This window comes from Mauremys mutica, chromosome 21, assembly GCF_020497125.1.
Source record: "Mauremys mutica isolate MM-2020 ecotype Southern chromosome 21, ASM2049712v1, whole genome shotgun sequence".
NCBI classification, from domain to species: Eukaryota; Metazoa; Chordata; order Testudines; family Geoemydidae; genus Mauremys; species Mauremys mutica.
Window position 1 is genome coordinate 23,826,113 of NC_059092.1, and position 12,435 is coordinate 23,838,547.

General features: G+C 50.6%; 1 protein-coding gene across 14 annotated transcripts in view; it reads left to right on the forward strand.

The window, feature by feature from the left end:
- EIF4G3 (eukaryotic translation initiation factor 4 gamma 3) overlaps positions 1-12,020 on the forward strand; it is a 502,573-nt gene extending 490,553 nt beyond the window's left edge. For 13 of the 14 annotated variants that reach the window (XM_044996525.1, XM_044996530.1, XM_044996527.1 and 10 more), the window contains 2 exons: positions 9,171-9,317; positions 10,937-12,020. In XM_044996525.1, coding sequence (XP_044852460.1) covers positions 9,171-9,317; positions 10,937-11,118 — 329 coding nt within the window. In that variant the 3' untranslated portion in view covers positions 11,119-12,020. The remainder of the gene's footprint in view (positions 1-9,170; positions 9,318-10,936) is intronic. The other variant, XM_044996535.1, reaches the window with a different exon arrangement.
- The last annotated feature ends 415 nt before the right edge of the window (positions 12,021-12,435 follow it).

The following is a 12,435-nucleotide window of genomic DNA, read 5'->3' on the forward strand; positions in this document are numbered from 1 at the left end:
ACCAGTCCTGGCACAACTCAGGGGCAAGGGATTTTAATCCCATTATTTCCTGATCCCCAAGGTGAAGGGAGATTAGAGACCCATTCTAGATCTAAGGGCATTAAATAAATGTGTGAAGGCGCAGAAGTTCAAAATGGTCATGCTAGCAGCCATTATTCCAGCTCTAAAGGAGGTTGGTTTTCAGCCCTCAACCTACAAGATGCCTACTTCCACATCTTGATACGACCGTCACACAGGAGATTCCTATGATTTACCATTGGGCAGGACCATTATCAGTACAAGATGCTCCCATTCGGCCTCTTGTCCACACCCACAGTATTCTCCAAGGTTCTCTCCATCATAGCAGCATATCTACAAACGTTGGACATTGTCTACCCATACTTAGACGACTGCCTCCTCAGGGCTCCCTTGTTCAAGGACACCATACAAGCCACCCAGATGACCATGTGCACATTGCACAGCTGGGCCTGCAGCTCAGCTTACAGAAATCAACACTGTCCCTGGTACAGTGACGAGTTTATTGGCGCCAACCTCTACACAGTACAAGCAAGAGCGTTCCTCTTGCTACCCAGCCTCAGCACCCTCACAAGTCTCAGAGAGACAGTTCAGGCCAGCCCCCAAACATTGGCCAGGAACTGCCTACAGCTGCTTGGTCATATGGCAGCATGCATCTTCGTCACCCCAAATGCCAAGATGTTCATGAGATGTCTTCAGATATGGCTCAGTTCTGTGTATTCCCCGACCAGGGACAGACTAACGAAACTGCTATCACTGCCCTCTGCAGTAAAGCACTTATAGACTGGTGGAAAGATCCATCCTGTGTCCGAGTAGGCATGCCATTCGTGCAACCACCTCTGACTCCCTATTAAGCCGGGGAGCTCATCTACATGACCACAAGGTTCAGGGCAAGTGGGCTTCCACAGAAGCAACCCTCCATATCCATCTTTTGTAGCTAGAGGCTGTCAGGAACATCTGTGCACACTTTCTCCCTTTCATCAAGAACACACACACAAAAGTCATGACAGACAATATGACCTGTATGTTTTACGTAAATCGCCAGGCGGATGCCAGATCTCCTTCCCTCTGCACAGAAGCACTCAAACTGGAATTGGCGCATCGGTCACAACATGCTTGTCTCAGCCATCTATTTACCAGGGATACAGAATGTGACAGACGACAGTCTCAGTCAAAACTTTTCTCACGACCACGAATGGGAACTGAACTCAGAGGTGCATCGAGACCTATTAGCCCTTTGGGGAATCCTAACTACAGATCTCGTCACTACTTACTGGAACAAGAAATGTCCTCTTTACTGCTCCAGGGCAGGCCTGAGGAAACATTCATTGGGAGATGCCCACATCCTCCCAAGGGACAGGGACCTCTTGTATGCCTTTTCCCATTTCCTCTTCTAGCCAAGATCCTGTTGAAAATTCAACGAGACAAAGCGAGAGTTATTCTGATTGCCCCCTTCTGGCCAACACAAGTCTGGTTCCCTTAAAGTACATCTCGTGGCCATAACTGCTTTCCACCATCAGGTAGATGGATACTCAGTGTTCGCTCACTGAGATTCCTTAAGGCAGGGGTTCTCAAACTGGAGGTCGGGACCCCTCAGGGGGGTCACAAGTTTATTACATGCGGGGTCGTGAGCTGTCAGCCTCCACCCCAAACCCCGCTTTGCCTCCAGCATTTATAATAGTGTTAAATACATTGAAAAGTGTTTTTAATTTATAAGCGGGGGGTCGCACTCAGAGGCTTGCTATGTTAAAAGGGTCACCAGTACAAAAGTTTGAGAAACACTGCCTTAAGGGCATTGGGAATCTCTTCCCACATGTGAGACCACCTGCTCCAGCTTGGGATCTTAACCTAGTTCTCAGGGCTTTGACTAGACCTCCTTTTGAGCCCATGGCAACTTGGTGTCTCTTTCACCTGTCCAAGAAGACAGCATTTCTAATTGCCATCACCTCAGCTAGGCACATAGGAGAAATAGCAGCCCTGATGGCACACCCACCGTACATGGTCTTTCTTAAAGACAAAGTAATTCTGAGGCTGCCTCCCACTTTTCTCCCTAAAGTTATCTTCACTTTCCATATGAATCAACAGATCCATCTTCCTTTTTTTCCCAAAACCACATTGTGATAACAGGGAGACAATTCTGCATATGCAAAATGTTAGAAGCATTCTACCTGGACAAGACTAAGGACTTCAGGAAGTCCTCTAAACTCTTCCTTTCACTCATGGAAAGATTCAATGGCTCCGTGCTATCGGTTTAAAGACTATCCAAATGGGTCTCTGGTTGCATTAATCACTGTTATCAAGGGTGCAGCCTGTTGCCTCCATCTGGAGTTTGTACGCACTCCACAAGGTCAGTTTCTAACTTGGTCAAAATTTTTAATGATGTCCCTATTGCAGAAATCTGCAGAGCAGCACTTTGGGCTTCTGTCCACACTTTCACAGAACGTTACATGATCACTGGAGATTCAGCCTTCGATGCCATCTTCAGCTCCACAGTACTCTCTGTAGTAACAGAGTCTACTTTGAAGCCCCAGCCCTCCATGGAGAATACTACTGTGAAGTCATTTGCATTCTCATTACCACTACAGAAGTTATTTTTCCTCCCTTGGTATCCTACTGTTAATTGAATTGTCTCGTTAAATTGACCTCACACTTGGTGAGGCAACTCCCATCTTTTCATGTATTTATACCTTCACCTGTATTTTCCACTCCATGCATCTGATGAAGTGGGTTCCAGCCCATGAAAGCTTATGCCTAAATAAATTTGTTAGTCTCTAAGGTGCCACAAGGACTCCTTGTTGTTTTTGCTGCTACAGACTAACACAGCTACCGCTCTGAAACCTGTCATCTGCAGTGGAGCACCCAGAGGGACACTACTTGAATAAGAAGAGGAAGTTACTCACCTTGTGCAGTAACACGATGGTTCTTCAAGGTGTGTGTTCCTATGGGTGCTCCACAACCCGTCCTTGTCTCCACTACTTCGCAGTTCTCTATAAGGGGCTCTGCGGTAGAGAAGAAACTGAGCGGGGTTCCTTCACACAGTGCTAGATAGCTTCGAGGCAGACCATGAGGGGGGAGAGCGCATGTGCAAGCTGAACAGACACTGCTACCTAAAATGTCTGATTAGAGGTGCTGGGATACAAATACATCTATCCATGGGGGGACGCATCTCGAAGAACCATTGTTACTGCACAAGGTGAGTAACTTTCTCTTCCTATTATAGAAATAGCCAGTGTAATGTGAGTACAATTTTGCACATGCATACATGAAGGCTGGGTAGAGAGGCCTGGCTGAAAATGTGGTCCAGAGTCTCTGAAAGTATTCATTGTACTTGGGGAGTGAGAAGCACTGAGAAACAGATATGTTCCTATCATAGAAATAGCCCATACTCTTTTATGTCCCATCTGTTCTTCTTCGAGTGATTGCTCCTATGCATTCCAGTTAGGTGTGCGCGCCGTGCGTGCACGGCTCTCCGGAACATTTTTACCCTAGCAACTCCGGCGGGCCGGCTGGGCGCCCCCTGGAGTGGCGCCGCTATGGCGCTGGATATATACCCCAGCCGGCCCGTCCGCTCCTCAGTTCCTTCTTTCCGTGACGGCCGTTGGAACAGTGGAGCACAGCTCAGCTGACCTCCACTTCCCTAGCTACTCGTAGTTTTCTCTCGTTCTGTTTATAGTTGTAGTTAACTCTGTTTGTTTGTAGAATAGTATAGTCACTATAGTGTATTTATTTTACAGGGCTTGGGGTTTATCCCCTTCCCCTCACCCGGGGCCGGGTCCAATGTCCGGTCCACAGGGTTTTCTAATGCTCGGCCGGCCACAAGCCGCTGCCGACAAGAGATCTTCTCCTAAGTGCCTCGAGGGATCTTACCTCACAGATAAGTGCCGCATTTGTGAGGCCCTTAATCCGTGAACAAAGGGGAGCGGGGCTTTCGTTTTAAACAGCTCCTGAGGGAGGCAGCTTTTGCTCCTCCGCTCTCGGCGCCGAGCGCTAGTTAGTTTTCACGGCGCGCTCCCTCGGCACCGGACCGCCGGTGCCGCCAAGGCTCCTGGCACCACCGTCGCTGACTCCGACGTACCCTCGGCATGGACCTCTCTCCTGGAGGATGAAGAGTTACTCCGGCCAGGCAAGAGCCGTCGAGTCCGGTGCTGGAAAGCTCCCCGGTACGCACCGTGGTCGAGCTCGCCCGGAAGCTGCGTCCGAGCCGCCTGCTCCGCAGCCGAGCGCTATGCTCAGTCGGATCGCCCGGCACCGATGTCTGCCGCGGCACCAACAATATCCGCACCTTTCACTCCGGCCAGGCAAGAGCCGTCGAGTCCGGTGCTGGAAAGCTCCCCGGTATGGACCGTGGTCGAGCTCGCTATGAAGCTGCGTCCGAGCCGCCTGCTCCGCAGCCCAGCGCTATGCTCCGTCGGATCGCCCGGCACCGAAAATATCCGCACCGTTAACTCCGGCCAGGCAAGAGCCGTCGAGTCAGGTGCCGGAAAGCTCCCCGGTACGCACCGTGGTCGAGCTCGCCCGGAAGCTGCGTCCGAGCCGCCTGCTCCACAGTCGAGCGCGATGTTCAGTCGGATCGCCCGGCACCGATGTCTGCCACGGCACCGACAGTATCCACACCGTTAGCTCCGGCCAGGCAAGAGCCTTCGAGTCCGGTGCTGGTAAGCTCCCCGGTACGGACCGTGGTCGAGCTCGCTAGGAAGCTGCGTCCGAGCCGCCTTCTCCGCAGCCGAGAGCTATGTTCAGTGGGACCGCCCGGCACCGATGTCTGCCGCGGCACCGTCAATGTCCGCACCATTAACTCCAGCCAGGCAAGAGCTGTCGAGTCCGGTGCCGGAAAGCTCCCCGGTACGGACCGTGGTCGAGCTCGCCCTGAAGCTGCGTCCGAGCCGCCTGCTCCGCAGCCCAGCGCTATGCTCCGTCGGATCGCCCGGCACCGATGTCTACCGCGGCACCGACAATGCCCGCACCATTAACTCCGGCCAGGCAAAAGCCGTCGAGTCCGGTGCTGGAACACTCCCCGGTACAGACCGTGGTCGAGCTCACTATGAAGCTGCATCCGGGGTGCCAGCTATGGTCGAGCTCACTATTCCCTCCACGCCGGAGACAGTGTCCACGGCGAGGGGGCTGATTGCAACGACAGCATCTACGCTGCCTCAACCCCCGGCACCGATCCCCGGTGCCGCATCGAGCGACGTCAGTTACAGACAGAGACTCTACCAAGAGCTTTCAGCTCCTCCAGGGCCATCCAGCCACGCATCAGTGTCGTCCCGTGCGGACACTTCATATGCGTAGCACTCTGTTTTCCGATGTGCCCTCCAGAGTCTTCCAGGAGACCTATCAGTGGTCATTCTGGACGCCGTGGGTGTACTACCACGCCAGAGGCGTACCGGTGATCCCATCTCGCTCCGTTCCCTCCGAGCTCTGGGTGCCAGAGGTGACAATTAGTCGTCCCCGTCCGACCGGTACAGAGCAACCCCCGGTTCGGCACCGGGCTCCCAGATCCCACCGGATCAGGAGGTCGTCCAGGAGCTCGAGCCCACACAGGACCCGCTTGTCCCGGGCCTTTCTTCTTCCTCCTCCCCAGATGAGGCGGGGGCAGGAACATACCCCTCCGGCCCTCCTCTAATCGAAATGCGACCAGCCCCTAAATCCAAAGAGGCTGGGCGTGTGGTCTTACTGGGCCATAAGATGTACCCGGAGGGGGCCCTGCAACTTCCTGTAGCGAACTAGCAAGCCCTGCTTATCCGCTACTGTGGGTGGCGGTGGGCAAATTTACAGAGTCGGTTCTTCGGAACTCCCGTCAAGAGTTTGATGCCCTCCTGCAGCAAAGGACGGAGCTGGAGAGAGCTTCCCTCCAGGCCTCGTTGGACGCAGCTGACTCCGCTGCCATGACTCTGGCCTCGGGTGTTGCCACGCGGCGCGTTTCAGGACTCCAGTTATCGAGCCTTCCCTCGCAGCTGCGGCACGCTATACAGATCTTGCCCTTCAGTGGCACAGGCCTGTTCTCTGACAACACTGGCCCTAGGCTGCAGAACCTAACGGGCAGCAGGGTCACTTTGCTCTCTCTCTCTCGGCATGCACACGCCGGTGATTCAGCGCCGACGTTTCCGTCCCCAGCCTCCGCTCTTACCCTGCGCCTTGACAAAGTCAGGACTTGGCCAGCGGGCGTGGCTTACACGGTCGTGGCCATCAATCCGCACCCCAAAGGAGCCGAAATTAGGGTCCATCTGACCACCAATGCGGCAAAAGCCTACCCATCCTCGCCCCTCCTAAGGACCCCTCTCACGAGCGATTCCTCTGGTAAGAGGTGCGGACGCTCCTCTTCATCAGAGCTATACAGGAGGTACCTAAGGGCGATACCTAATCCCCTAGGCGAAGGGAGGTCTCAGACCTATCCTAGGCCTGCGGGAACTCAACAAGTCACGATGCAGATGAGTTCCGCATGGTACCCAGGGCGACCGTCATCCCATCCTGGGATCCCACCCTGGGATCCCTCGATATGAAGGGCGCGTGTTTTCACGTCGCCATTTCTCTTCCACACAGAAGGTACCCTCGGTTTGGGGCCTACCATCGTTATTCCCAGTATACGGCCCTCCCGGTTGGTCTCTATACAGCCCAGGGGTATTCAAAGTGCATGGCTGTAGTCGCCGCCTTTCTTCGCCACCGTCGGATACACGTTCTCCGTATCTAGACGAGTGGCTCATTCGAAGAACCACCGGGCCCAAGTTACCAGTCATGTGGGCATCGACACGAACCTATTCCTGTGTCTAGGCCTGATGATCAGTAGTAAAATCCATTCTGATTCCCACACAGGGAAGGGAATTCATTGGGGCCGTCCTGGACTCCACACTCGCCAGAGCCTGCTTACCTCAGCCTTGGTTTCAGGCGAGGGTAACAATTGTACAAGGTCTACGGACCTTCCCGCCCACTTGGGCTCGCACTTGCCTAGGTTTCCTGAGTCACATGGCTGTCTGTACGTTTGCAGCCAAACATGCCAGGCTTCGCCTCTGCTCACTTCAATCGTGGCTCACCTGGGTATGCCACCCGGGCAGAGATGGCATACTTGTGGTCGTCTCGTTCCCCCCGAGCAGCCTAGGCTCCCTCGACCGGGAGTCAGCGTCCTCCCTGGTGTATCCAGGGATGCTGTTTCATTCACCCCTCGGGGTCCCTCATGACAGACAGCCCATCTCTCGGCTGGGTGCGCACCTGGTGTAGTTTCGCACTCACGGCCTTCGGTCAGCGCAAGAGCTGGCCTTACACTTCGATGTCCGAGAGCTGAGAGCAGTCTGCCTTGTGTACCAGGCGATTCAGCTGGCGGATCGTCTCAGCAGATCCTTCCTGTCTCACAAGTGGTGGTTTCCTCCCGTCTTTATCTATTCCGTTTTCCAGAAGTGGGTCTTCCCCCGCATAGCCCTCCTCGCTTTCGCGAGAACGGAAAGAGGGAGAGAAATTCTCCTCGTTCCAAGGCCTCTCCCCAGGCTCGGTCTTGGAGGATTTTCCTGAGGCCATGGATCAGCCATCTGCCGTACGCTGTCCACTGTCCCCGCTGGTTCACAAGGTCCTGCTCAAACTCCGCAGGGACAGAGCGCCCCTGATCGGGTTCGCTCCAGTGTAACCTGGGCAGCACTGGCACACCATGTTGCTACACCTGTCGGTAGCAACCCTCTTGGCACAGACCCCATGACGCGGAATCACGACAACCTTCACCACCCGGTCTTGTAATCCCTGCACCTCACAGCAGGACTCCTGCGTGGCTAAACCGATCCGAGTTACGTTGTTCGGCCTCGGTTCTACGGGATTCTCTGGGGTGGTAGAAAATTCGTCCATTCGGTTAAAGTATCTGGCCGAGTGGAAGCGTTTCTCATGCTGCTCCGAAACGCGCAACGTTTCTCCCGCCGAGATCCCGCTCCGTTCCATCTGGTTCCTCAGGGCTTGGAGCGTTTATACACCCCCCCCAGTGGGGCTCCGCCATAAACCTGGCTCTTCAATCTGGTTCTACCCAGTTTTATGACTGCCCTATTCGAGCCAATGTCAACATGCTCATTGATATAACTGTCCTGCAAGGCAGTTTCCTGTAGTCTTTCCTGCGGCCACGCGAGTCTCCGAGCTTCAGACTCTCACAATAGGCCCAAGGGATACTGTGTTCCTCAAGGACAAGGGCAGTTATTACCACGTCCGACCTGCCTCCCCAAGGAGGTGTCGGCCTTTTATATCCACCAGGATATCTTCCTTCCGGTCTTCTTTCCGAAGCCACTCTCTGTGCAAGGAGAGCAACGGTTGCCCTCCTTCGACATCCGAAGGGCGTCCGCAATCTATATCTAGCGGACTGAGCCCTCTCGTAACGCCCCCAAAACCTTCATCGTACCGGCATACCGGACGAAGGGCATACCTGTCTCCTCCTAGAGGATTTCATCTTCAGTGACGTTGTGCATCCGCACCTCCTGTGTTTCGGCCCATGTGCCATAGAGCCACCTTGCTGCACATTCCGCTAGGGCTCACGCTTCTCAGCTGCCTCCCTGGCTCGCATTCCCTTTCGGGGGATGTGTTGTACACCTACCTGGTCCTCGGTCCACACCTTTGCCTCATTGGTCCGGGAGTCCAGAGCTGTTGCAGCCTCTGGCTTAGCGGTTGCGTTCTGCAACATCTAACTCCGACCCCACCGCCTACGTAAGGCTTGGGAATCACCTAACTGGAATGCATAGGAGCAATCACTCGAAGAAGAAAAGACGGTTACTCACCGTAGTAACTGTTGTTCTTCGAGATGTGTTGCTCCTATCCATTCCAGACCCGCCCTCCTTCCCCACTGTCGGAGTAGCCGGCAAGAAGGAACTGAGGAGCGGACGGGCCGGCTGGGGTATATATCCTGCGCTATAGCGGTGCCACTCCAGGGGGCGCCCAGCCGGCCCGCCGGAGTTGCTAGGGTAAAAATGTTCCGGAGAGCCGTGCACGCGCGGCGCGCACACCTAACTGGAATGGATAGGAGCAACACATCTCAAAGAACAACAGTTACTACGGTGAGTAACCGTCTTTTTCAGTTCTCTTCCCATTTCTGACTAACCTGAGTTTGTCGTTTCTATTTGAATAAATAAATATGATGAAAAACCTGCCCCTGGCCTCAGACCCACCAAAAGTAACCCTGATTCTTCTTTTCTCGCCAGCGGATTCTTCTAGTTTCCGTGTGGACACTGCTGTTATCAAGCAGAGAGTGCCGATCTTACTCAAGTACCTAGACTCAGATACAGAGAAGGAACTACAAGCACTTTATGCACTACAAGCATCAATAGTAAAACTTGATCAGCCTCCTAGTAAGTGTTTTTTTGTGTTTGGGATTTGAAAAATGACTATTTGGCATTGAAGGGAAAGATCCAGGTGGAGAATTAGATTTGGGTCTCAGATAGAGTCTGGTAGATTGTGCTCTTCCTGAACGGAGAACAGACTGGTTAGATGGGTGCCAGGGGGCTGAAGGCAAACTACTATTATAGCATCCAATTATACAGTGCATGGCTTTAGACCAATACTCTTCCCTACCCTCCTGGCTGAAGGTGAGCTCCTCTATTGGCTGCCACCATAAGCAGCCAAGAAGGAAATGCCCATAATGTGGAGAGAGGAAAAAGAAAAATTTTAAATCCTCTTCTGTATTCAGTAGCAATTGCTCTACTTACTCACATTTCAGGGCAACTACACCCACAGCATGACCCCTGGAGGGCATCTGCTCTTGGGTCTTCAGCCATCACCTCTCTTGGTTAGAGACCCGGGTTTCTCTCCCTCCTGACAGGAGTTTTTGCAGGCTGTACAGTTCCCTCTCTACACTGTGATATCCCCAGCAAGCCAGGCTGCCTAAACAGGCCAACGTCTGCACTTTGCTTTCTCCCTGAAGGCTTTGAACAGTCTTAATTGCCAGCAGTCCCAAGTTACCACACAGCCCTTTCTAAGCAAATACATTTATTCTTAAGACTAAAGCATTACAGAGAAAACTTATTAAAAACCATAAAAGAACCTACATGCCTGATAATAAGCCTACCAGGCTCCAACACATCTCAGCTCCCAGCAGGACTCTGGTGGAAGTCAGTTCTTCAAACCCACCATGTTTTTTTTCTGTGATTCCATGTTTATAATAGACAGCCTTAGCTCAGAACTAAAACACCCATGAATAGGTCAGTCTTTCCTTTATACAGCTTGGGCCTTTGATCTTGAGACTCTGGGAACAGGTAATCAGCAGACAATGGTCTCCTCAAGGCATAACTTCTAAAGGCTGGCTTTTTGCATAAACGGGGTGGGGAATTTGCATTCACCTCCCCCTAGAGATTCTCCCAAGCAAATCACTTGACCCTGTTTGTCCCCAAAATCCATTCTTGTCTGGCACATTGTTCAGTACAGTCGTTTGAAGTTCATAATACTTCCCAGGGTTCACATCATATTTCCTCCGTGGAAAGATTACCTACAATCCTGGCCCACAATCATAGATAACCTTTCCATTTAATGCAATGGACTCCAAAGATTATTAAACTTACTTCAGTAAGGTTTTTCCAGGATACTGTAAGAAATCTCCATATCTGTAACACAGATGCTGTCATAATTTCTAAGCTAGTGAAACTAGGTAGCTCAGAATGGCCACTGTAGATTCTGTTCCATGGCCATTTGCTGGTATACACGCACATGCCGCTGTCTTTCCAGCCCTCTGTTTAGCATATAACAGCATGTTCTGTAGCATCAGAGGAAACTTTACTTTAGCAAGTGTGTATTCACAGCCTGCATAATCAGGGCACAACCACTATTAACAGCAGTTCCCGCTACTTGCTTTTCCACTTCTCACTGTAATAAAGGCCACTTTTATTCAGGTTTTAAACCGATATCTCTAATCATTTCTGTATTTCCTTGTCTACCAACTACTGTACATTACTAATGTAATGTTTCCCTGCTGCAGATCTGTTGCGGATGTTTTTTGATTGCCTGTATGACGAGGAGGTGATATCAGAGGATGCCTTCTACAAATGGGAAAGCAGCAAGGACCCAGGAGAGCAGAATGGGAAAGGAGTAGCACTGAAATCAGTCACAGCATTCTTCACATGGCTACGAGAGGCTGAAGAGGAATCAGAGGATAATTAAAACTTAAAATACAGAAAACAAAACAAAAAAAGAAACAATTTAAGTATTTTTTTAAGAAGTTTTACGTCTTCGCCAATCACAGTGCAGCAAGGCCAATTCTCGCGCATAACCCCCTCCTTCCCCCACATATGCACGAGTGGGAGAGGAAAAAAATAGATGAACATAAAGGTGATCATGGAGGAAAAAGGTACTTGGAAAAAAAAAGTAAACTTCAAACCTGAGGGCGGGAGCACTAAACCAAAATACATGTATTATTTATAGAAAATATTTTCTGTTTTATTCATTTTTTCTTTTCTTTTTAAACAAGGACTCATACTTTAAAAAACAGATCTGTTTAGCAAAAAAAAGTTGAAAACTTTAATTTATTATTTTAAGGACTGCAAATGCCAGTGTAATTTTTACATTTGCAGTTTCTGTAAACAAATTGTATGATAGAAAAAAGCAGAGAAATAAATTTCCCTCCCCTTCAGCTGCACCTCAGTTTTGTTTCAAAGCATGGTAGATAAACTTTCAACAGGGTTTGGGGTAAGCTACATGAGGGAGAGATTTTTTTTTTTTAATTGTCATATTTTTCTGCCTGCCTCTCAGCTTGCTTCAGAGATTAAAAAGAAAATAGTAATAAAAACATACATAACCTTGGAACAGAAGGAAATGCATTTGAGAAAACCGCTGTGGACCAGAGTGCTCCAAGAAAAACTCATTCAAAACAAAGTGCTACCCTGGGGGGAAAAAAGTACTAGTGATATTTTCAAAACCTTTAGAATGACTTTAAGGCTTGTAAATACATAGAACAAATATTTAAAAAAAAGAAAGAAAATGACTCAATAGTATTTCTTTTCACTTTGAAAATATAAAGAACAAAAATAAAGACAAACATTGCAAGTTTAAAAGAAAGTAAAGCGATTTCTCCTTTAGACAGCTGCTGAATGCGCCACCATTTCTGAGTGGTGCTGTCTTCCTTCTCAATGTGTAGATGCTGGATCCAGATTTGTTTATATAGTGTGTGTGCATGTGTCTCTACACCAAAAAAGAGGGGGTGTAGGCCATTGTGGTAAATGTGGGGTTGCTGCTTGGGAGACCCTTTCTGCAGAACTTAAAGGCCGAGGAGCAGCTAGCTGCGTCACTATACAAGCTAGGTTTATCCAATTTCAAATACTTGTCCTCTAGGCTGGGAGATGACCTATGAGGGCAATAAAATAACTGACCCCTGCTTAGTTTTGCAGCTGTTGGACTACAGTGTGTCTTGTGACTCAAGAACACTGCATTGTTATGGTGGTAGCTCTTTCTAAACAGGTTGCAGCCTTGGAACGGATATCC